Source organism: Ranitomeya imitator, chromosome 8 (assembly GCF_032444005.1).
Source record: "Ranitomeya imitator isolate aRanImi1 chromosome 8, aRanImi1.pri, whole genome shotgun sequence".
NCBI classification, from domain to species: Eukaryota; Metazoa; Chordata; class Amphibia; order Anura; family Dendrobatidae; genus Ranitomeya; species Ranitomeya imitator.
The window spans coordinates 32212867-32239712 of NC_091289.1; the positions used below are offsets into that span (position 1 = coordinate 32212867).

Below are 26846 nucleotides of genomic sequence, written 5' to 3' on the forward strand. Positions count from 1 at the left end.
CCCACCACTTATTGGCAGCTTTCTGACTATGCACAGTGTACACAGCTGCCAATCAGTAGTGGGGGCGGGGCATACAGAGCTCAGAATTAGAGAACTCTTAGGTCTTCATTAGAAAAATCAGGGATTCTATTAGTGTTTCTTCCTTTCTTCTCATCTGTCATACAGCAGCGAAGAACAGTTATGCGCGAATAGCTCCTATTTTGTAGGAATATAGTCTTATTACAATGACAGACACTCATCGGAATGGCCACCATGTAACACTACGCTTCACCTGCAATAACCGATAAAAGAGAAATGATAAACTGTAATTGGGACCAGGACCCAAGATGCCACATTTTGAAAAAAAAAAAAGTTGTTTTTAACCCCTTCATGACCCAGCCTATTTTGACCTTAATGACCTGGCCGTTTTTTGCAATTCTGACCAGTGTCCCTTTATGAGGTAATAACTCAGGAACGCTTCAACGGATCCTAGCGGTTCTGAGATTGTTTTTTCGTGACATATTGGGCTTCATGTTAGTGGTAAATTTAGGTCAATAAATTCTGCGTTTATTTGTGATAAAAACGGAAATTTGGCGAAAATTTTGAAAATTTCGCAATTTTCACATTTTGAATTTTTATTCTGTTAAACCAGAGAGTTATGTGACACAAAATAGTTAATAAATAACATTTCCCACATGTCTACTTTACACCAGCACAATTTTGGAAACAAAATTTTTTTTTGCTAGGAAGTTATAAGAGTTAAAATTTGACCAGCGATTTCTCATTTTTACAACGAAATTTACAAAACCATTTTTTTTAGGGACCACCTCACATTTGAAGTCAGTTTGAGGGGTCTATATGGCTGAAAATACCCAAAAGTGACACCATTCTAAAAAATGCACCCCTCAAGGTGCTCAAAACCACATTCAAGAAGTTTTTTAACCCTTCAGGTGCTTCACAGCAGCAGAAGCAACATGGAAGGAAAAAATGAACATTTAACTTTTTAGTCACAAAAATTATCTTTTAGCAACATTTTTTTTATTTTCCCAATGGTACAAGGAGAAACTGAACCACGAAAGTTGTTGTCCAATTTGTCCTGAGTACGCTGATACCTCATATGTGGGGGTAAACCACTGTTTGGGCGCACGGCAGGGCTTGGAAGGGAAGGAGCGCCATTTGACTTTTTGAATGAAAAATTGGCTCCACTCTTTAGCGGACACCATGTCACGTTTGGAGAGCCCCCGTGTGCCTAAAAATTGGAGCTCCCCCACACGTGACCCCATTTTGGAAACTAGACGCCCCAAGGAACTTATCTAGATGCATAGTGAGAACTTTGAACCCCCGGGGGCTTCACAAATTGATCCGTAAAAATGAAAAAGTACTTTTTTTTCACAAAAAAATTCTTTTAGTCTCAATTTTTTTCATTTTCACATGGGCAACAGGATAAAATGGATCCTAAAATTTGTTGGGCAATTTCTCATGAGTACACCGATACCTCACATGTGGGGGTAAACCACTGTTTGGGCACATGGTAAGGTTCGGAAGGGAAGGAGCGCCATTTGACTTTTTGAATGAAAAATTATCTCCATCGTTAGCGGACACCATGTCGTGTTTGGAGAGCCCCCGTGTGCCTAAACATTGGAGCTCCCCCACAAATGACCCCATTTTGGAAACTAGACCCCCCAAGGAACTTATCTAGATGCATATTGAGCACTTTAAACCCTCAGGTGCTTCACAAATTGATCTGTAAAAATGAAAAAGTACTTTTTTTTTCACAAAAAAATTCTTTTTGCCTCAGTTTTTCATTTTCACATGGGCAATATGATAAAATGAATCCTAAAATTTGTTGGGCAATTTCTCCCGAGTACGCCGATACCTCATATGTGGGGGTAAACCACTGTTTGGGCACACGGCAGGGCTCGGAAGGGAAGGCGCGCCATTTGACTTTTTGAATGGAAAATTAGCTCCAATTGTTAGCGGACACCATGTCGCGTTTAGAGAGCCCCTGTGTGCCTATGCATTGGAGCTCCCCCACAAGTGACCCCATTTTGGAAACTAGACCCCCCAAGGAACTTATCTAGATGCATATTGAGCACTTTAAACCCCCAGGTGCTTCACAGAAGTTTATAATGCAGAGCCATGAAAATAAAAAATAATTTTTCTTTCCTCGAAAATGATTTTTAGCCTGGAATTTCCTATTTTGCCAAGGGTAATAGGAGAAATTGGACCGCAAATGTTGTTGTCCAGTTTGTTCTGAGTACGCTGATACCCCATATGTGGGGGTAAACCACTGTTTGGGCGCACGGCAGGGCTCGGAAGGGAAGGCACGCCAATTGGCTTTTTAAATGGAAAATTAGCTCCAATCATTAGCGGACACCATGTCACGTTTGGAGAGCCCCTGTGTGCCTAAACATTGGAGATCCCCCACATATGACCCCATTTTGGAAACTAGACCCCCAAAGGAACTAATCTAGATGTGTGGTGAGGACTTTGAACTTCCAAGTGCTTCACAGAAGTTTATAACGCAGAGCCATGAAAATAAAATAAAAATTTTATTTTCTCTAAAATGATTTTTTAGCCTGCAATTTATTATTTTCCCAAGGGTAACAGGAGAAATTTGACCCCAAAAGTTGTTGTACAGTTTCTCCTGAGTACGCTGATACCCCATATGTGGGGGTAAACCACAGTTTGGGCACATGTCGGGGCTCGGAAGTCAAGTAGTGACATTTTGAAATGCAGACTTTGATGGAATGCTCTGCGGGCGTTACGTTGCGTTTGCAGAGCCTCTGATGTGGCTAAACAGTAGAAACCCCCCACAAGTGACCCCATTTTAGAAACTAGACCCCGAAAGGAACTTATCTAGATGTGAGGTGAGCACTTTGAACCCCCAAGTGCTTCACAGAAGTTTATAACACAGAGCAGTGAAAATAATAAATACGTTTTCTTTCCTCAAAAATAATTTTTTAGCCCAGAATTTTTTATTTTCTTAAGGGTTACAGGAGAAATTGGACCCCAAAAGTTGTTGTCCAGTTTCTCCTGAGTACGCTGATACCCCATATGTGGGGGTAAACCACTGTTTGGGCACACGTCGGGGCTCAGAAGGGAAGTAGTGACTTTTGAAATGCAGACTTTGATGGAATGGTCTGCGGGCGTCACGTTGCGTTTGCAGAGCCCCTGGTGTGCCTAAACAGTAGAAACCCCCCACAAGTGACCCCATTTTGGAAACTAGACCCCCCAAGGAACTTATCTAGATATGTGGTGAGCACTTTGAACCCCCAAGTGCTTCACAGACGTTTACAACGCAGAGCCGTGAAAATAAAAAATCATTTTTCTTTCCTCAAAAATGATGTTTTAGCAAGCAATTTATTATTTTCTCAAGGGTAACAGGAGAAATTGGACCCCAGTAATTGTTGCCCAGTTTGTCCTGAGTACGCTGATACCCCATATGTGGGGGTAAACCACTGTTTGGGCACATGTCGGGGCTCGGAAGTCAAGTAGTGACGTTTTGAAATGCAGACTTTGATGGAATGGTCTGCGGGCATCACGTTGCGTTTGCAGAGCCCCTGGTGTGCCTAAACAGTAGAAACCCCCCACAAGTGACCCCATTTTGTAAACTAGACCCCCCAAGGAACTTATCTAGATATGTGGTGAGCACTTTGAACCCCCAAGTGCTTCACAGACGTTTACAACGCAGAGCCGTGAAAATAAAAAATCATTTTTCTTTCCTCAAAAATGATGTTTTAGCAAGCAATTTATTATTTTCTCAAGGGTAACAGGAGAAATTGGACCCCAGTAATTGTTGCCCAGTTTGTCCTGAGTACACTGATACCCCATATGTGGGGGTAAACCACTGTTTGGGCACACGTCGGGGCTCGGAAGGGAAGGAGCACCATTTGACTTTTTGAATAAAAGATTGGCTGGAATCAATGGTGGCGCCATGTTGCGTTTGGAGACCCCCTGATGTGCCTAAACAGTGGAAACCCCTCAATTCTAACGCCAACACACCCCTAACCCTTATCCCAACTGTAGCCGTAACCCTAACCACAACCCTAACCGCAACACACCCCTAACCACAACCCTAACCCCAACACACCCCTAACCCTAACCACAACCCTAATTCCAACCCAACCCTAACCCTAAGGCTATGTACCCACGTTGCGGATTCGTGTGAGATTTTTCCGCACCATTTTTGAAAAATCCGCGGGTAAAAGGCACTGCGTTTTACCTGCGGATTTACTGCGGATTTCACCTGCGGATTCCTATTGAGGAATAGGTGTAAAACGCTGCGGAATCCGCACAAAGAATTGACATGCTGCGGAAAATACAACGCAGCGTTTCCGTGCGGTATTTTCCGCACCATGGGCACAGCGGATTTGGTTTTCCATAGGTTTACATGGTACTGTAAACCTGATGGAACACTGCTGCGGATCCGCAGCGGCCAATCCGCTGCGGATCCGCAGCCAAATCCGCACCGTGTGCACATAGCCTAATTCTAAAGGTATGTGCACACGCTTCGGAAAACGCTGCGGATCCGCAGCAGTTTCCCATGAGTTTACATTTCAATGTAAACCTATGGGAAACAAAAATCGCTGTACACATGCTGCGGAAAAACTGCACGGAAACGCAGCGGTTTACATTCCGCAGCATGTCACTTCTTTCTGCGGATTCCACAGCGGTTTTACAACTGCTCCAATAGAAAATCGCAGTTGTAAAACCGCAGTGAAATGCGCAGAAAAACCGCGGTAAATCTGCCATAAATCCGCAGCGGTTTAGCACTGCGGATTTATCAAATCCGCTGCGGAAAAATCCGCAGAGGACCAGAATACGTGTGCACATACCGAAACCCTAACCCTAACCCTAACCCTACCCCTAACCCTACCCCTACCCCTACCCCTAACCCTACCCCTAACCCTACCCCTAACCCTACCCCTAACCCTAACCCTAGTTCTAACTCCAACCTTAGTGAAAAAAAAAAAAATTCTTTATTTTATTATTGTCCCTATCTATGGGGGACAAATGGGGGGGGGTCATTTACTGTTTTTTTATTTTGACCACTGTGATAGATTATATCACAGTGATCAAAATTCACATTGGAACGAATCTGCCGGCCGGCAGATTCGGCGGGCGCACTGCGCATGCGCCCGCCATTTTGGAACATGGCGGCGCCCGGGGAAGAAGACGGACGGACCCCGCCAGGATCGGTAAGTATAAGGGGGGGAGATCAGGGCACAGGGGGGGGAGATCAGGGCACGGGGGGGCGTCGGAGCACGGGGGGGAGGGATCGGAGCATGGGGGAGAGTGATCGGTGTGCGGGCGGGTGGATCGGTGTGCAGGGGGGGTGGATCGGTGTGCAGGGGGGGTGGATCGGAGCACGGGGGGGGATCGGAGTGCGGGGGGGTTTGATTGGAGCACGGGGGGGTGTGATTGGAGCACGGGGGGAGCGGACAGGAGGACGGGGGAGCGGAGCACAGGACGGAGGGGAGCGGGCCACAGATCGGGGGGCTGGGGGGGCGATCGGTGGGGTGGGGTGGGGGCACATTAGTATTTCCAGCCATGGCCGATGATATTGCAGCATCGGCCATGGCTGGATTGTAATATTTCACCATTTTTTTAGGTGAAATATTACAAATCGCTCTGATTGGCAGTTTCACTTTCAACAGCCAATCAGAGCGATCGTAGCCACGAGGGGGTGAAGCCACCCCCCCTGGGCTAAACTACCACTCCCCCTGTCCCTGCAGATCGGGTGAAATGGGAGTTAACCCTTTCACCCGATCTGCAGGGACGCGATCTTTCTGTGACACAGCATATGCGTCACAGGTCGGATTGGCACCGACTTTCATGACGCATACGCTGTGTCACAGGTCGGGAAGGGGTTAATGATTTACCGTTACTCCTTTAAAAATAAATCTCCAACAGGATGACAAAAAACTGTCTCTACCAATCTTCATTTAGAAATAACGAACACATACTCTTGTTATAGGAACTATAAAATAGGGTGTTTGTACTGAAAAGGGAATTTTAAGAAGTTTATAGGTTTGCAGCAAATAAAATGTAAAATTTATGAAAAGACAAGTTAGAGACATATTTCCTGTCCCAAATGTAAGGCAAATTATTGTAACCACTACGGACGTGATATAGACACAGTTGTAAAACGTTAATAATGGAGCCTATAAAACATCAGCTGAATCTCCAATGAAATAGCCATTTTCAGTCAACTGGTGTTTCATTGCGAATAATGACCAACCGATGAATAACTGACAAAACACTGGTCAGATATGTTGATTTATTCACCTGGTGATCAGTCCTGGCTGCATCGATTGAAAAAAAATTTAATGTTTGATGTCAACCGTGAGTTGTTTGGGACCATTTATGAATGGACATTTGCTCTACCCATTTTTATTTAAAGGGACACTGTCACCTGAATTTGGAGGGAACAATCTTCAGCCATGGAGGCGGGGTTTTGGGGTTTTTGATTCACCCTTTCCTTACCCGCTGGCTGCATGCTGGCTGCAATATTGGATTGAAGTTCATTCTCTGTCCTCCGTACTACATGCCTGCACAAGGCAATCTTGCTTTGCGCAGGCGTGTACTATGAAGGACAGAGAATGAACTTCAATCCAATATTGCAGCCAGCATGCAGCCAGCGGGTAAGGAAAGGGTGAATCAAAAACCCCAAAACCCCGCCTCCATGGCTGAAGACTGTTCCCTCCAAATTCAGGTGACAGTGTCCCTTGAATGTGCATGGGGATCTCAGATAAGGTTGAAAGACTTTCCCAGCAGTAGACTAGAAGCAGTGTAGAGGAGAGGACAGAAGAGAAAGGATGGGAAGAGAAGAGAAGGAAAGGTAAGATAAGGGAAGAGAAGAGAAGGAAAGGTAAGATAAGTAGGGATGGGCAAACTCGAACTGTAAAGTTCAGGACCGTACCGAACACATAGTGTTCAGTCACACGGTCCCGAACACGAGTTTCCATGGGAAACCCATGTTATAGTTCGGGTTCTGTTTGGGCTGTAAAAAACTCCCCAGAAAATTAATAATAAACGTCATAACTATACTTACCTGTCCAGCGATGTGTCCTCCTGTCCCGCTGTCTACCGGCTGCATCTGCTTCCAGGGCCGCTCATTACCTTCTGCCGGTGTTCACTGCACTAGGCAGTCTTTGGCTTTTTCTGGCAGTGTTCGTGTGATGATGTCACCTCACGAACACTGCCAGAAAAAGCCAAAGACGGCTGAGTGTAGTGAATACTGCTGGCAGTTAATGAGCGGCCCCAGAAGCAGATGCGACCAGTAGACAGTGGGATGGGAGGATGCGTCGCTGGACAGGTAAGTATAATTCTAATGTTTATTATTAATTTTCTGCTTTTTTTACAGCCCCCCATCCCATATATGTAAAGTTCAAGTTCGGGGTTTGGATGCAAGTTCGTGTCATGTCTGGCCCGAACTCAAACTTTTAAAAAACTTGGGTGAACCCGCCGATCCTGAACATTGGGGGGGGGGGGGGAGTTCGCCCATAACTAAAGATAAGGTAAGAGAAGAAAAGAGAAGGAAAGGCAAGGTAACATAAGGTAAGAGAAGAGATAAGGGAAGGTAAGGTAAGATAAGATAAGGGAGAGGAAGAGAAGAGAAGGTAAGGCAAGATAGCATAAGTTAAGAGAAGAGAAGAGAAGATAAGAAAAGGCAAGGGAAGGTAAGGTAATAGAAGGGAAGAGAAGAGATAAGGGAAGGTATGGCAAGGTAAGATAAGGGAAGGAAAGGGAGGGGAAGAAAAGGGAAGAGAATAGAAGGAAAAGCAAGGTAAGATAAGGTAAGAGAAGAGAAGAGAAGGAAAAGCAAGGTAAGATAAGGTAAGAGAAGAGAAGGAAATGCAAGGTAAGATAAGATAATAGAAGGGAAGAGAAGAGAGAAGGGAAGGCAAGGTAAGCGAAGGGAAGGGAAAGGAGAAGCAGCATGGATCCAGCATGATATATAGAGTTGTCCTATTAAAAGATGAATTACAGGACTTTGCTTCTGCTTTGAGAAGTATGATTAGACCTGGTGAGTGAAAAGTTCCTGACAGAAGGATGGTTCCAAGCTGGAGAAAAGTGACAATAGATAAAAGATTCAGCTGGATGAACTAGATGACTCCAAGTCCACAATTTGGTGAAGACCCAAATTCTGTACAGTCCCAACAAAAGGAACGTGATAACAGTATCATGAACATACATTTCTTAGTAAAATAATACAATCAAGAATGAAATAATTCTGGCAGTAGAACAGTGTTACGACAAAGACAGAGTAAACCTGGTGTAAGAACAAAAACACATGGAGGAAAAAAGTCTCAGGAGCGCCTTGAAAGAAGAATAGTCACAGGAACTAGAGACATTTTAGTGCTAAAGGAAGCAAGGTCTCATTGCACAAATAATTACTGCCAAATGGACCCAACAGAAATAACGTGACATCTACATGGGAGCAGTAGTACCAGAAGACTGACCAAGGATGTGTCAGCCATTCACATCCTATATGAGATGAGTAACAGATGGAAAATGTCCATCAAAATGATAGTGACAGAGGAATAGTAATCTAAGCAAGAAGTACAGCAGCAGTTTGAATAAGGCTCAATATCCTCGGCAGCACGGGACCTAAGAAACAGTCAGAAGAGCCTGCAGTACCTGTGGTTAGAAAACTTAGCCGTGACCTTTTAATACTTTTGTTTTGCAAAGATGAGTATTAATAAATTAGATAAAGTATTAATAAAGTAGAACTAATAAAGAAAATCAAATAATAAATTAGTAAAACCAACACCCGGATGTAACAGATTATTTTTAAAAATGTCTTTTTTTGCATTATTTTGTGGTCTACGACTTTGTTGCAATCCTGTGGGATATACCGTACCTAAATATGAATATGTGAAGCATATAAAACACAGGAGGTCACCCGCATTTCTGCATCAAGATTGTATATAATATATTGTATAGCACCTGGTTAAGAAAAATCTTGGATGCAGGGATGGAACGGTCAACCGGAGAACAATTTGATCTAACCTCCATCACATTAATTGGCTCACAAGGTTCAGCAGAAGACAACACCGTGTGGTGCTGACCTTGTAATACTTGTCGTTAGGATCTATATCTTATGGGATGATTCCCAAATAATCTATTAGACCTTACTGATTTTAGTTATGATGCTTACAATGATATTAATACATTTTATGTTACAATTAAAAGTTGATGGCCCATGTGGCAGAATCAACTTTAGGAAATCTCGCTAGGTATGATGGACACCCTTCTTTGATCTATGCCATCTTAGGGTTCGGTAAAAGTAAAATAAAAAAAAGGACCATAAAGGGTAGAAGACTTCCCATAATATCTTTTTTTCTGAAAAGCAAAAACGGGAGCAAAAAGTATCTTAAAAAGAAACTAAAGTTTTTTTTTTTTATTTGGTTAAATAATTTTGTCTAGCATGGGAAGTTATGAAAGTTTGCAAATCGCTTTATTAAAGGATTTATCTTAATTTCTGTGAAAATATTGCATGTGTCTTCCAAACCCCTGCTTTTCACCAGTCTATTGTCCTGCCTTCAGCTGCATTTGATATCAGAATTTTCTCATATTGAGAAATATCCTCATTTTGAGTACAGATGATGGCAGTGATGGCTCAGCACCCGGGTCTCAATAACCCTGGGTATAAGCTGCTGCCGGACATTTTTCTGATGAGCAGAACACTCAGAGGAGGAGACATGCGCTGACCCATCACTGCCATCATCTGTACTCCACATGAATACATTCTGATATCAGTGCAGCTGAAGACAGGCGAGTAAACTGGGGGAAAAGTAGAGGTTTGGAAGCCTCTTAACCTGCAATTTTTGTTTTTTTTATAAGAATGATCACAAATCCCCTAATAAAGCAATTTTCAAGTTTCACTTTCTATGCTGGAGCAAATAATAAAAAAAAAAAAAAAAAAGAAAAAAAGAAGTTTAGATTCTCTTTTTAAACTATGAAAATCATGTACTCTTTTTTTTCACATTTTCTTAGTACACTACAACTACTGCATGGTCCAGTTTTGACTTGTTTGGAAAAAGTTGGTCCCGTCATTGGATAACTCCTGGGCACTTTTTCTTTTACGGAACACCACCGTACTTCTTAGCCATTCACCCCCAGCTACCGCTATGCCGTTTTCTACATAAAGTACACGTTTGTGTTTAATGTAGCTGCAGGGCATACGTGTGCCTCTGCTACAGTGATTTCATGGTGACCTTTACTGGGCTTTACAAGACGAAAATGCATTATTTGGTCTGTGTTTGGACTTTCGCGTCTGTTTCTAAAGTAACTAATGTATCATATGAATAAGTCCATTGTCTCTTTATTATCAGTATTATATTACTCCCTGTCAGGAACTGAGCTCTGTGTTAAGTAACAGTTGGAGAATATCAGGTTTTATGTTTAATTCTTATATAAAGCTACATGCGTTGGCCATATGTTAATCCAAAAACACCAAAAAAAATAGGGCAGTCAGCTAACAATATGTCACATTGGGCTGCTTTAGGGCATGGTGTTTTTATTCATCGTAAATATAGTCGAGCAGTAAATAACAACGTTGGCTCAGAACCATTTTCCCAGTTCCCGGAATTCTGATAGACGATTGTCTTGTTTTATTTTTGTATCCCCTCATTTTATGTGGTTTTCTATTTCTTACTCATCGCTGTTACTAACATTTTTATTTACCGTCATGTCTTGCACGCTCAGTCGGAGGTCCAAAAATTAATTAAAAACATCAACAACTAGGATGTGGCACACTTTTTTTTCCATTTATTGTAACCATTTCTTGTACTGGCTGTAAATTAAAATGTATTGTTCTTATTGGTGGGGTTGTAAGCAGGAGCGCGGATCCAACAGTGCAGAGAATGAGGAGACAATGGCAACTTAAACAACACTTATTTATTTGATTAACACAACTAATGAATATAAAAAAAGCAATGAAAATACAGAAAATTTGAGTTTACAGAATATTTACACAATTCTTCTTACTGCTCACTACTATTCCTATTAATACAACTAAACACTAGTGTCGTAAAAGGCGTGTTGGTCCTATGTCTTTACCCTAAGTGCGTCACCGACTCAATTGGGCATGTGACATTCATCACTCTCTAGGCAAAATAAAACATGATACACGTCATAACTGGAGTTTACGATACTGCACCGTTAGGCCATAAGTCCTGGATCTAGTAGTAACTTTACATGCCCCTCACGCTGGCCGCCTCAATCCGGTCCCAGCCTCAGGTTTTCGTTCCGTACATCTGCACTGAAGGTTACAGCTCACACGTATTTCCCTCTTCTGTGACCTGGTGATCTTCCTTTCGGCTCTGAGTCTACTTATTCAGTTTAGGTTTCCTAGCTCCGGTCTGTGGTCACCCAGGTCTGGTCTCTTGGTTCCTTCACTCAGATCTGGTCTTTCGGTTCCTTTAATCAGATACTGGCACTAACAGGAGTTAGAGGATACTCCACCATTAGCCTGCAAGTCCCTGATCTAAGAGTCACTTTACATGCCCCTCACACTGGCCGCCTCCGTCCCTAGTAGCACAGCCCCAGTTGTGATGACATGGCATCGATTTGGTCATTTGTGCAGAGGTGAATTATTTTTAATTATGACAGGCGTACTTTTCCCATGCTCAGTAAAGGAACATGAGCTATTGTTTCATGTGACACTGTCCAATTACCCTTTTTGTAAGTCAACTTGTGAAATGCCTGCTGATTACGAATTACATCAGCCCCCTGCGGTCGGTGTACTAGTCTGCATCATTTTTAGGACAATTATGCAGCTTCATTGAACAATCAAACAATGAGGTAACAGCCATAACTATCACCACCCTCCCAAGCCATTTATAATTAACTGTGCCACAACTACCACCTGACCTTGTGTCTCCTTCAATCTCTCCCCTCAGGAACCATGTATGTCATCTTAAAATTCCTGGAACTCGGCTCTCGCTACTTTCTTTCATCCTACAATATTTGGCCAGCAGACGACGGTGCTTGCTTACAGACACTATGCTAGGTCTCAAACTGCAGGAATCTCTTTTTGTCAACCTCCTTACAGGGTTTTCATGTGCCACTATTCTTGGCTGGAGTTTCACCAATCTGTGTTGAACAGTGGTGGCTTTTCTAACTGCCAGTAAAAAATGAAAATAGGATATGACCTATATGACACTGATTTTAAGCTAATAATGAGCACTAAAAAATCAGAGAACTTCAGCACTCAACTGAAATTTATTATATGTAATATAAGAGGCAGAAGAATCCAAAACATGAAAAAGGAAATTACTCTTGTAGATACAGGTAATTCCAGCAATGTTTCCGCTTAACTAACTCTCCCGAATATCCCCCATCCTCTGGAATTCCATGCCTCAACACGTCCGATTATCCACCACCCTCGGATTCTTCAGACGGAACCTGAAAACCCATCTCTTCAGGAAAGCCTACAGCCTACAATAACCATGCCGCCGCCTCACCGACCCCAGAGCCGCCACCTCATTGCCACCAGAGCTGCCGCCAGAGCCGCCGCCTCACCACCGCCAGAGCCGCCGCCTCACCACCACCAGAGCCACCACCTCACCACCGCCAGAGCCGCCGCCTCACCACCACCAGAGCCACCGCCTCACCACTGCCAGAGCTGCCGCCTCACCACCGCCAGAGCCGCTGCCTCACCCCTACCTTCTGTCTCTTCCCCACTATCCCATAGAATGTAAATCCGCAAGGACAGGGTCCTCTCCCCTCTGTACCAGTCTGTCACTGTAAGCCTGTTTACTCTAAATGATATCTATAACACTGCATGTAACCCCTTTTTCATGTACAGCACCATGGAATTAATGGTGCCATATAAATAAATAATAATAATAACTAAGCCCTTTTGAAGCAAAAATCTGGGGGATATAGGGTCATCGCTTAGTCATGTTAGCTGACGCATTGTATCATATAGATATATATACCCAGGTAGATATGGTCACTGCCAGCTCCACAAAAACAAAAGAACTATTATCTGGCACCACCAATCTGTTATGCAGGCCAATTGGACATCCATTACAGGTAGCGTATGGCTTTAGGGGTGTGGTTTACAGAGCAAGAGGAACAAAGCTATTACATTTTGTATATTTAATCCAGAAAGATAGGCAGTGTTGAAAAAAATATAAAAATGATACAAAATGTTAACAAACCATATGATATATACTACTAAATTTGGTCACAGAAATGTCTCCGAATTTATCAGAGGGAAACACTCTGATTGAGAAAATGGACAGAAGCCACAGCAAACTATGTCTTCCAAAGACTGACAAATAATTCAGACTCAAATACTGCTTTTTATTAGCTCAAGGTTATGCCCACATACCTCCCCTTGATGAGCTCTTGTGGGGGCGGATTGTGGGATGTGCTGGGTCTGTTAGAATTTTATGAGATCCCCAACTTACAGGATATCTTCGCCCCTGAAGTTTCCAGGCTGTAGATATTGACATCATACTTCTTATCATGATTTTACCGTCACATAGAGATCAAACATGACCTAGTTCACATAATCTATTAAACAGTTAAGTTGGAAGGGTTCTAGTGGTCCCATGGCAGTGTGAGACAATGTGTCACATCTGTCCATTCGCTACGACAATGAAAATCTATATCCCATAGATATCGACTCGATACAAACCCCAATATTCATATCTAGACAATGGAGACACGAAGTCTGTCATATTCTTAGAAAAGTCCTTTGAACACAGGGTGCTTCTTCCATGGAACAGCACCTACACTTCACCTCTGCGTAAACAAATCTCAGCCTTGTTGTCTGTTTCCCAGAATTGTTGTGCTGTAACCATCTGGTCACCCCAGGAGATCCCTTCTTCAAAAAGGAGATGAGGTGTTAGTCCAACTTCAAAGGAAGTTGGAGTGTCAGCACTTCTCCAGTTATAAGTAGTTTTCCCTCTTTCCCATGTGTTTAATGTGAGGAGGGCATGTCCACTCCCTGGCGATGTCTTATGGATTTTAAGTTTTCCTTTACGGCAGTCATCTTTATTTGTCCAGCAGAATCAAAGATGGATTGAAGTGACTCAAGATGGTAAGCCACAGTGAAAATGGGAGGCCACAGAGCAGGACGTTTTAATAGTCTAGGTGGGAGCTTGCGTGCAAATGGGTGTTTCTTCTTTTTTGGAGGAGTCTCTGGTTTGACTGACGTGAGAAAACTTTCTTCATTCTGGAGGAGATCTAATGAGCAAACTTTTTCCATGGAGCATTGACACCATACACCAGACCTGCATCAAAAGTAACCAGTAGGGTACTGGCTAGTTGGATGACATGCAGTTAATGAAGCGGAGTGAGATAATAGTTTTCAATAAAGAGAACCAAGTGTTACATGAAAATGTACTTACATGCAATACTTCATGGGAAAAAAAAAATCATATGCAAAAAATGTCTACTCCAAAAGGAAGGAATCTTTTTAACATGAAAAAAATCAGACTTTTGCGAAAGGATGAGACACCCATCTATGGTCAACTGTTTAAAAAACAAAAACCTTTTTCTGCGCACCAGCCAATGTACAGTATGCCATATTCTGGCACACATCTTAAACTCTTTGGACACATTGGAGATCTTTATGATGTGCAGTGAAGGTTCGGCACTTAACAAACTGCACAATCTGCACCAAATTGTTAAAGGCAATGTGTCAGTAGGATCAATCTTTCTAAGCCTAATATATGGACATGTAGGTCATGAGAAGCTGAATAAAATGATTACGTGATATCTGCGATCTGATGTCTTATTCCAGAGACATTCACTTTTTTTCTTAATATGTATAGGAGCTGTTAAGATCTATGGGCCGGACATAGATCTTCCTGAGAATCTGCCTCCAAAGCTTATTTTAAATGTAAGGGGGAGTTACACATGTAATGACTGACAGTCTGCTCTCCTGATCTACTTGTCTCACACTGGTAACACCCTATTTCATTTAAATTAAGCTGTGGAGGCAGATTCTCAGGGAGATCTATGTCTCGCCCATAGATCTTAACAGCTTATTTACATATTAAATCTGATTATTATTTACATCGCATTGCAGATATTAAGGTATCATTTTACTCCTCTTTCTATGACTTACATGCCTCTATATAGAGAAAAGCTGAGGACTTGGAGCAGTATCTGACCACATACCTAGCATTTCGAAGTCTTCAGACTTCATCAGGAAATAGCCAGTATATATATATATACCTCATATATTTGGTTATATCCTGATGAAGCAATCTGAAGACTTTGACACGCATTGATAATAAAACCGTATCAAGTTGACTTTGTATCCTAGACCGTTCTTTCCGATCTCCATCAGGAGAGCAGACGACCCACCTATTGTTTCTCTTCAGGCATTACATGTCCATAAAGACAGCTTAGAAGGGTTGATCCTACTGATGGATTTTCTTTAAGCAGATAATGTAGGAATGAAAATTAGCATTTCTGGACCTCTTACTGTATTTGACCCATGTGCAGCCACATTTCTTCCGGATACAACATTTGCTCCAGAATAGATCTTCTGTAGCAGATCGCTTGCCTTGTCATTCGGTTTGAGCGACTGTTCACCTGTGGTTGTCCATTCCCTCATTATACTGTACGCAGTTCTGACAAATTGTGGGTGGTTTGTGGTTGTGCGAGAGCTTCTCATTACTTGGCAGCAGAGGGAGCCTCTTGTATGACAAGAGATGGCTACGAAGTTGATTTTTCGGTCCTAGGAGAACATAACATAGACATCCGCGAAGAAGTGTAATTCTTCAGAACTATTCGAGCAATAAACCTTAGATGGATTTAACCTCTCAGAAGGGTTAGCGGTTGTCTCTGAAAGCATCTCTGCAGATTTGTTTTCACCGTGTCATTTTAGGAAGTTTTTTTTTTCTACCCCCCTTTTTTCCTTTTCTGTAATGCATTGGTTCTGATGCAGCAATTTCCAGATTCTTGAGTTTTTAGCTTAAGGACAGATAATGGAGGCAATTTTCCTTTTGAGAACTTAGGTTTCTGTCGAATTATAGTGTCTGTCTGCAGGTGCGATCTCCTCTAATCCTCTAAATTCTTAAGAAACATTCCTGAGACAGACGCCAGAATGGTGACAAGATTAGCACTTTTTGAAGTTGGCAGAAGAGATGTTTGCAGGAAAAGCTCTTGCAGAAAAAATTTAATTGCACTGTGCCAGCTTCGACAGTACAGGACAAATTTGTTGACCAACCTTCTGTTGTTGCAAATTTTGGTTTCTTTGTCAAGGTGTGTAACGTAAAACCATACTAAGGCTCTGTTCACATACGCCTTTTGGCTTCTTTCTGTAATGGAATAGTCTATAGAATTCAATGGGTCACATTGCATTAACCAATAGCGGACTCAGTCACTTTTTTGTATCGAAACATCAGAAGAGCATGTGACTAAAGGGGTTTGATTGTCCTCTATTTCGTGTTCATTGCCACACTTTGTTGCTGGCAGGATTGATGGCAGGTTTGGCCTCTTAAAAGGAGCCTGTCACCCCGAAAATCGAAGATGAGCTAAGCCCATGGCATCAGGGACTTATCTACAGCATTCTGTAAAGCTGTAGAGAAGCCCCCGATGTATCCTGAAAGATGAGAAACAGAGGTTAGATTATACTCACCCAGGGGCGGTCCGGTCCGATGGGCATCGCAGTCCGGTCCGGGGCCTCCCGTCTTCTTACGATGACGTCCTCTTCTTGTCTTCACACTGCGGCTCCGGCGCAGGCGTACTTAGTCTGCAGTGTTGAGGGCAGAGCAAAGTACTGCAGTGCGCAGGCACTGGGAAAGATCAGCGAGGCCGGGTGCCTGCGCACTGGAGTACTATTCTCTGCCCTCAACAGAGAAGACAAAGTACGCCTACGCCAGAGCCGCAGCGTGAAAACACAAAAAGAGAACGTCATTGTAAGAAGATGGGAGGTCCCGGATGGGACCAGGGACCGCGACGCCCATCGGACCCGACCGCCCCCCCAGGTGAGTATAATCTAACCTCTTTTTATCATCTTTCAGGATACATTGGGGGCTTATCTACAGCATTACAGAATGCTGTAGCTAAGCCCCTGATGCTGGTGGGCTTAGCTCATCTTCAATTTTGGGGGTGACAGGTTCCCTTTAAAGAGAATTTGTCACCAGGTTTTTGCCATCTAATCTGAGATAAGCATAATGTAGGGACAGAAGCCCCAATTCCATCGATCTGTCACTTACGAGGCTGCTTGCTGTTGGTTTGGTAGTATCACAGTTTTATCCGCATTAGGTTATCAATCACTACATGACTAGAAAACCTGCTGCCATGTAGTCCTCCATATTCATGAGCTCAATAAACCCCTCCCCCTACCACTGATTGGCAGCTTTCTGCCTATGCACAGTATGTAAAGAAAGCTGCTAATCAGTGATGTGGGCGGGGTTATACAGAGTTCAGTATTCAGAGAACTGCTAGATCTGCAGCAGATAAGTATTTTTTATCAAAACTTCAGCAAACAGCCCAATAAGTGACACATCACTGCAATCAGGATCTCTGTCCCTACATCATGCTGCTCTCAGGGTGACAAAAACCAAGTGAAAGATTCCCTTTAATCAGTCCACCTAGGTCAGCTTCAATAGCACTCTCCAGTCGCCTAACCATCTTTTTTTACTGTCACATAGTAATGTGATCACTATTCGAGTTGAGCGAACTTGCTTGGGTCCCTGCTTATTCGGCAAGCTATAGCGCTTACCGAATAAGCTGCAGACGGAACCCGGCTTCCTGGATTGCTCCGGCTGATCAGCTGCATGTGTCGCGGGTGTGTGACAGTCACGACACATGCATGGAGGGCCCAACAAACAGGCTCTCCATGCTTGACCTCAGATACAGGGCTGTGGAGTCAGTAAACCAAACCACCTACTCCATCGCCTTAATTTCCCTAGCTTCCAACTCCGACTCCACAGCACTCTCACTACTGAGCATGTCCATAAAGTGCAGCACAGGTTTATCTCAACTAAAAGCCTAGATCCTTAGATCAGGAGTAGAACAGACATTTATAGGACATTTTATAACTTTCCCAAATTATTCGGAAAACATTTATTGGCACATCCTGCACTGAACTACTGAGCCCAATGTATTATATATTTTAGGAATCTGAGTCAGTCTGACTCTGACTACAACTCCGACTCCACAGCCCTGCTTAATGTCTACAAAACTTGCCATAAACTATACGTATATTTTTTTTGCTAATACTTAATAATTTGCATACCTTGCCCTTAGTGTATATAATGGGCATTAGACATATTTGTATAGACTTCACGGCCCAACTGGCAGGAGCTGGGTAGCTTATTCGGAAAGTGAGTCAACCTGGATTATCCTGTGTCATTCCTGAAAGGTGGAATCTGATGGGATAATGGTAATCCTGATGTATTGTGTCCTGTAAGTACTTCTTTGTGAAGGAGGTGTCGATTAGAAGAGAATGCTCTTTGGAGGGAAGTTAACACAGGATGCATGGCTGATCCTGTAACACAAGAGAATGGGAGTGGTGTCTGAATATTAAACAAGCGTTGAAAATGTATCACTGTAATATATGGAATAAGCCCTGACTAAATACAGGAAACCTTCATGAATAAAATAATCACTGCAGAAACCATATGGTAGTTGTCACTCGCCACTTTAGATACTTAAACTATTAAAAATTATTAAGTCCAACAGAAATCAGATTCTTTGGTTCCATTCTTGCGCAAAGCCTAGAAAACAATGCGTTTCCATGGAGACATTGTTTTTCCATGAGAACCTTCAATATATTATTTATCATGAAAAAGCCATCTAGTTAACTAATGATTTGAGCTCCGGTTCAGATTTTTTTTTTTAATTTAATCCTAAAAAACCCCTGTATTTAATGGCTTTAATGGCTTTCAGCTCGATCTAAAGCCATGATGACTTGATGGATGAACGCTCTGTAGGAAGATTGATCTTGTGCAGGTCTAGATACGTCTACCATGGTCTTCAAGATCATTATCTTGATAGTATCAAGCTATTAGTTTGCTGGTTTCCTCTTCGCCTTGTTCCTTCTATTTATCCAACCATGATGTCCTCCATTGATTGGTCTCTTCTTATAATGTGTCCAAAGAACTCAGGTCGTAGTTTGGTGATCCTTGCTTTGAGTGTCAAATCTGGCTTGATTTGTTCCAAGATTGATTTGCTTGTTCATCTAGCTGTTCATGGTATTGATAACATCCTTCTCCAGCATCACATTTTGAAGGCATCGATTCTTCTTCTGCCTTGTTTCTTTATTGTCCAGGTTTTGCATTTGTATGTAACCACAGAAAAGACCAGACTATGTATGAGCCAAGCATTCATCGCCAGTGAAATGTTCCTCAATTTGAAGACCTTGTCCAGTTACTTCATTGTTCATTTGCCCATAGCCATTCTCCTGGTGACTTCCAGTGTCATCACTGCATTTTAAGTGATCATTGATCCAAGTGGGTTGAAGTCCTTGACAACTTCCAATTCGACGTCGTCCATCCCAAATGAGTCTTGGGCATACCTGGCAATAGTCGCTATCTGTAACAACTCTGCTAGCATCACGGCATGGCCTCTCATTTCTCACACAATCTTACCCACTGCTCCAGGCCATGATGTGCTTTCTCTTTCATGCCAGCTCCATGTTCTGTGTCTCTGCTCTCTGCATGCCTCATGGCTATGTGTATAGGGGGCCGGCGCCTGAACTCTCTGGTTCTTATAGGAATCAGGTGCACCTGTCTAATCAGTTCCTGACCAATTATCAAGAGGCCTCCTGTATATAGTGCAGCTCCACCCTGTGGACTGGGCCTGTGCAATGTGTTAGCTCAGTTACTGTTTAGCTTCTGAGTTTGCCAGGCCTTGCTCTGAGTTACTCCCTCTCTGGAGGCTTTTCTCTGTGCTATTGCCTTGATCTTGTTGTCCGCCCTCCAGGAGGCAGAATATCCTGGTCCCTGTGTCTTTGACCTTGTGTCTTGTTCTAGTGCCTTGTCTGTACTTTGTCCTATCTCGGTCTCCTTGTCTGTGGCTTCCTTCCCTGCCGAGTCTTTCCTTGTGTTCTCAGTCTGCTTACGCTCCGCACTCTTGCGGCTCCTGCTCTGTACCTTTGTGGCTTGATCTCTACTCTGCACTCTTGCGGTTCTGCTCCATTCTGCTCTGCTCCGCTCCCGTTGCTGCCCTAATCTCTTGCTGAAGCTCCTCTCCGCAATCCTTGCGGTTCCACTCTGCTTAGCTTCTGCTGTATCTCTTGCTGCAGCTCCTCTCCACATTCTTTGTGGCTCCGCTCTGCTTAGCTTTTATTGCTGTGCCATCTCTTGCTGCTCTACCGCTCCTATTCACAGCCTTGCAGTTCTCTTCCAGTCTGAACAGGTCCCAACCTGTTCCCTCTTACTTCTTTCACACTACATTTCCGTATCTGCACCTCCTGAGTGAACAGGTCCCTCCCTGTTCCTCCATATTACATTTCCGTACTAGCACCTCCAGTGTGAACAGGTCCCTTCCTGTTTATTCATTCTACATATCCATACCTGCACCTCCTGTGTGAACAGGTCCCTACCTGTTCCTTCATATTTCATATCCGTTCCTGCACCTCCAGTGTGAACAGGCCCCTACCTGTTCATTCATACACCACATCAATCAGTCCTGTGTTCTCTGCTGTGCCTTCCTATCCAGTGTTCCTGCCAGTCCAGCCGTTCCTGCCGTGCCTTCCAGTCCTGTGTTCCTGCCGTCCTAGCCAGTCCTGTTTCCTGCCGTTCCTGTCAGTCCTGTGTTCCTGCCAGCTCTGTGTTCTCTGCCGTGTTCTCTGCCAGCCCTGTGTTCTCTGCCGTGTCTCTGCCAGCCCTGTATTCTCTGCCGTGTCTCTGCCAGCCCTGTGTTATCTGCTGTGTCTCTGCCAGCCCTGTGTCTCAGCCATGCCAGCCTACTAATCTGAGTTTCAGCCGTGCTCTTCTGCCAGTCCTGCCTGATGCCCGCACCAATCCTGGTGTTCCTGTCTCCCAAGTGGGATCAGCAGCCACAGCCAGACACCACCCTGGAGTAGCACCTGGCAGCTGCCTGCTGCACAAGCCTGACCTCACCATCAGAGGCTCCAGTGAAAACCCAGGCAGCTGTCATAGTCACGCCCCTTCCAGGGTAGTCTGGTTTGTGGCACAGTGGGGCCACATACCCCCCGAACTCACGCCCACCAGTCAGGGCGTGAGCGCGACACTATCTTTGTCTTCTTTGTGTTGAGTTGTGTTTTCATGTAGGACAATGCTCCATCACATGCCTCCAACTACTCCACAGCATGGCTGGCCAGTAAAGGACTCAAAGAAGATAAAATAATGACATGGCCCCTTGTTCACCTGATCTGAACCCCATAGAGAACCTGTGGTCCCTCATAAAATGTGAGATCTACAGGGAGGGAAAACAGTCCACCTCTCGGAACAGTGTTTGGGAGGCGGTGGTGGCTGCTGCACGCAATGTTCATCATAAACAGATTGAGCAACTGACAGAATCTATGGATGGAGGCTGCTGAGTGTCATCATAAAGAAAGGGGGCTATATTGGTCACTAATTTTTTGGAATTTTGTTTTTGCATGTCAGAAGTGTTTATTTCTAAATATTGTGTAGTTATATTGGTTTACCTATATATATATATATATATATATATATATATATATATATATATATATTTATATTGGTCTTTTGGGTTGATTGAGAACATAGTTGTTGATCAATAATAAAAAATAATCCTCTAAAATACAACTTGCCTAATAATTCTGCATGCAGTGTATTTTCCTGAAGACTGCCTTAGGAGGTCAATATGGACATGTGCCAGTACCATTATGAAGACTGTTACCAGCTGAATCTGCATGAGCGACAACCACAGCGAAGACGCCGCCAGCCCAAAATTTTAAATGACTGAGATGATGATTAAAACAGAAGCAGCTGAGGGGCTGTGGATGAGTACTCTTTGATGAAGACCCTACCCACAGTCCTGCCCCAGAGCACAACCAAAGAAAGGGGCTGGCGTTCCTGTGTATGGGAGTGTTGGCTGAGACGGCGGTCAACTGAATGATTGGTCGAATTATCAACAGCCAACAGACATCTAAGATGTATGGTCAGCCTTAGCCTAAATTAGGAATTTTCTTGGAATTTATGTACAAATATATAATTCTAACTTGGTTGCAAAATCCCATTGTCTTCTAGTCCTCCGCATGTTGAATAAGGAGAAACATGTATTTTTTCATTTTTTTTCTTAGAAGCTTGACCTCTAAATTGTATCGTTACTTTGGAACACAAACATTCAATTAAACAAAGGAACTAGTTGGCATTCTTCCTACCTTGTAAATCTTGCTAATACTTTTGAATAAAGCAGGTATATATTCTATCTTAGTAATGAAACACATTGCTCCTTAGGCTCTGAACTCCCAGTCTGCGCTTTTGTTCCAGAACTTTGAAAGACAAGACTCAAGATGACTTTGATTTCCTTGTATCTGCAGCAGCGGGGGCCGGCAGCCTGGTTTGATTTCAATCACATCCCCCCCTTTGTGTATTATGTACATCGGGGGATATGTTCCTGCTGTACAGTAACCAAATTCTTGTTAGACGGTAATTCGCTGTTCAGTATCTACTCGCCCTCCTTCTTCATTGTTAAACACGTGTCACAGGAAACATTTATGTCTATAGATCAATCACTAAACAGCAGTATGGGATTTTCCCATTTTTTTTTTTTGCATTTGCAGCTTTTTTTTTCCCATTCACTGCAATGGTTAAAGGGTTTGTTCTTTTGTTAAAACTATTTTTAAAATATCCTATTCGATCAATCTGAACTAATAGAGGAGGTGCCCCCTGTTCATGTATTCACCCGAGTGAAAAATGTCAGGAGGACCCAGCATGTCCATACATTACAGGGATAGACCACTGATTTTAATGGGATTGTTGGAATTTTTCATTTGTCCTTTTGTGGCAATGTAGGTAAAATCCACTCTTAATGTCTGTCAAGGAAAGGTTACCCCATTAATCCCTTAAAAAGTGTTTCACCTCTAAGAAATTATCACCGCCAGTAACATAAAGGATAAGCACTGGCTACAAGCCCCATGGGTTCAGTGTTGGCCGATCAGTGCGTGATAACATCGTGTTCCTCAGTCACTTGACGACTGGCTGTTATTACGTTTGGTGTGCAAAAAAAATAAAAATATTATAAATTCTGCAATAATTATATTTTTGGCTCCCTAAATACAAGTTCCTCTGTATCAGAGAGGACTCAGAAAATGACACAGAATAAAGTTCTGAAATACCGAGGGGGCAAACCCTAAAACTGACAAAAAAAATAACAGACATCATAGAAGAAACTAGATAGAATAAGATAGAGGCAGCAGTACTGCAATACTCGATAATAGTGGTACTATAATACTCAGACATAGGAGTGGTACTACACTACTCAGGGATAGGAGCAGTACTAAGTACTAAGGAATAGGATCCATACTACAAAACTCAAGGAGTGGAACTTGGAGTGGAAACACTTCTACAATACTTGAACATAGAAGTTGTACTACAATACTCTGGGATCGGAGCAGTACTAAAGTACTAAGGAATAGGATCCCTACCATAAAACTCAAGGAAGTGGAACTTGGAATGGAAACACTTCTACAATACTTCAACATAGAAGTTGTACTACAATACTCTGGGATCGGAGCAGTACTAAAGTACTAAGGAATAGGATCCCTACCATAAAACTCAAGGAAGTGGAACTTGGAATGGAAACACTTCTACAATACTTGAACATAGAAGTTGTACTACAATACTCTGGGATAGGAGCAGTACTACAATACTCTGGGATTGGAGTGGTGCTATGATACCGGGGAATAGGAACAGCACCACAATACTCTGGGATAGGAACGGTACTATAATACTCTGGTATAGGAGCAGTAATATAATACTCTGGGATAGGAACAATACTACAATACTCTGGGATAGGAACAATACTACAATACACTGGTATGGAAGCAGTATTCCAATACTTGGGAATAGAAGCGGTACTACAATACTCTGGGATAGGAGCCTACTACAATGCTACAGTACTACAATACTCTTTTGTCACTGTTTTGTTTTACAGATTGAAAATCTACAAGAACAGCTAAGAGACAAGGACAAGCAACTTGGAAATCTGAAAGATCGAGTGAAATCTCTCCAGACGGATTCCAGTAATACAGACACTGCGCTTGTAACTTTGGAAGAGGCCCTCTCTGAAAAGGTAATCGAGTTCTTAAATCTTGAAATGTATCTGTAATGGTGATGTTGGACGATCATAAATAGAAGAACAAGAATTGAGGATCTACTGCCCAAATTAAAATTTTTGTCATGATGAGTAGTGCCACATGCTTCCACCACAACTGCGATCACCTGATCATCATTTCTGAGAAATAACTACAATGGGGAGCTCCTACTAGAGGTTGTTCTAAGTACTTTCTTAAGCTACTACCTAGTGATACCCAAAAGATGGCATTAGAGTTCTTGCCCTCTTTCTCTTCGAAGAGGCTATTTACATATGAAAATGGCAAAACAAATTTTGGCATGTATAATTCAGTCTCTGAGAATAAATGGGATTCCATTGAACAAACACCTTGTCTACCACAGGTGCAGCCTTTCAAATTATTATTATTATTTTTTATTATTAAAGCGGCCATTTATTCCATGGTGCTTTACATGTGAGGAGGGGTATACTTAAAAAAACAAGTACAGTAATCTTAACCAATACAATACCAATACAGTACCAATACTGGTACAGGAGGAGAGAGGACCCTGCCCTCGAGGACTCACAATCTACAAGGGATGGGTGAGGATACAGTAGGTGAGGGAAGAGCTGGTCGTGCAACGGTTTGGTGGTTACTGCAGGTTGTAGGTGTGTTGGAAGAATTGGGTCTTCAGGTTCCTTTGGAAGGTTTCTACGGTAGGCGAGAGATTGATATGTTGGGGTATAGAGTTCCAGAGTAGGGGGGATGCGTGGGAGAAATCTTGTATGCGATTGTAGAAAGAGGAGATAAGTGGGTAGTAGAGAAGGAGATTGTGTGAGGATCGGAGGTTGCATGAAGGTAAGTACCAGGAAACGAGGTCACAGATGTATGGAAGGCACAGGTTGTGGATTGCTTCATATGCCATGGTTAGGGTTTTGAACTGGAGTCCTTGGGTAATGGGGAGCCAGTGCAGGGATTGACAGAGGGGAGAGACCGGGGAATAGCAGGGGGAAGGACAGGTGGATTAGTCGGGCAGCAGAGTTTAGAATAGATTGGAGGGGTGTAAGAGTGTTAGAGGGGAGGCCACAGAGCAGGACATTGCAGTAGTCAAGGCTGGAGATGGAGGGCGTAGACCAGGGTTTTTGCAGATTCTTGGTTGAGGAATATATGGATCCGGGAAATATTTTTGAGTTGAAGTCGGCAGGAAGTGGAAAGGGCTTGGATATGTGGTTTGAAGGAGAGACCAAAGTTGAGGATTACCCCAAGGCAGCGAATTTGTGGGACTGGGGAGAGTGGGGAGCCATTGACTTTGATGAATAGGTCTGTTGGGGAGGTTGAGTGAGATGGGGGAAAGGTGATGAATTCTGTTTTGTCCATATTAAGTTTTAGAAATCTTGTAGTGAAGGAGGATGAAATAGCAGACAGACTTTGTGAGATTTTGGTTAGTAGGTCGGTGATATCAGGTCCACAGATGTAGATCTGTGTGTCGTCGGCATAGAGGTGATACTGAAAGCCGTGAGATTCTATGAGCCATCACAGGCCGAAGGTGTAAATGGAGAAGAGCAGGGGCCCTAGGACTGAACCTTGCGGGACTCCGACAGATGACAAATTATTTGAAGGGTTATTATTTCCATTTTCTAATTCCATTTTCATTTGAAAAATACATGCTAAAATAAGCAACTTTGGAATTTACTTAATATCAAAATGTTGATACCTTTTTCCACAATCTTTGATATGTTTTTAATTTAATTTCCAACTGATCGAAGATAAAGTTGGGAGTCTGGGGAGCTGTGCACTCCTGAAGAAGATTGGATTGACCTTTTAAGTTGTTAAAATATGCTACTTATTTCACCCCTTCCAAGCATACTTTACTTCTGCCATTGTCTAATGGAATGCCAGCCCTAAACTGATAGCCCAACTCTTCGTTGTACTTTTTTAATGGACAGGCATACAATAGCAGAGAGACAAAGAGCTGCCCCCACTTCTCTGAGAGTAGCAAAGACCGACCCCAATTATTGTAACGACTAAGTCCTGCCTCCACGCCCTGTAGCAATAGAGAAAGTGCCGCCACTACTTCCTGTAGAGAGAGAAATTGCCGCACTCACTTCATGTAGAGGAAGTTCCACCCCATTTCCTATAGAGAGAAAGTTCTGCCCTCACGTCCTGCAGAAAAAGAAAGTCTTGCCCCCACTTCCTGCAGAGAGAGAATGTTTTGCCCCTACTTTCTATAGAGAAAATTCTGCCAATACGTCCTGTAGAGTGAGAAGGTTCTATCCTCGCTTCCTGTAGAGAGAGATTTCTGCCCCCATTTCATGTAGTGTGAGAAAATATCACCCCACTTCTTATAGAGAAAGGAAGTCCCGTAGCCACTTGAGCACAGGTCTTCTAGTTTGACATTGTGGTCTCAGGTATACAGGTGTACAACCTTTGATATTTCCTTGACACACATATACAGTTATGTGAAAAAGTGTTGGCCCCCTTCCTGATTTGTTATTCTTTTGCTTGTTTGTGACACTTAAATGTTTCAGATCACCAAACAAATTTAAATATGAGACAAAGATAACACAAATAATCACAAAATTCAGTTATTAAATGAAGGTCTTTTATTAATAAGGGAATAAGAAATCCAAACCTACAGGGTCCTGTGTGACCTGATGCATTGGAATAAGAAATA

The 26846-nt window shown here is 42.9% G+C and overlaps 1 protein-coding gene across 2 annotated transcripts in view; it reads left to right on the forward strand.

Moving 5' to 3' along the window:
- The window catches only part of ERC2 (ELKS/RAB6-interacting/CAST family member 2), a 1140662-nt gene that overhangs the window by 355777 nt on the left and 758039 nt on the right, over positions 1-26846 (forward strand). For both annotated transcript variants that reach the window (XM_069736696.1, XM_069736695.1), the window contains one exon: positions 24055-24192. In XM_069736696.1, the coding sequence (XP_069592797.1) occupies positions 24055-24192 (138 nt within the window). The remainder of the gene's footprint in view (positions 1-24054; positions 24193-26846) is intronic.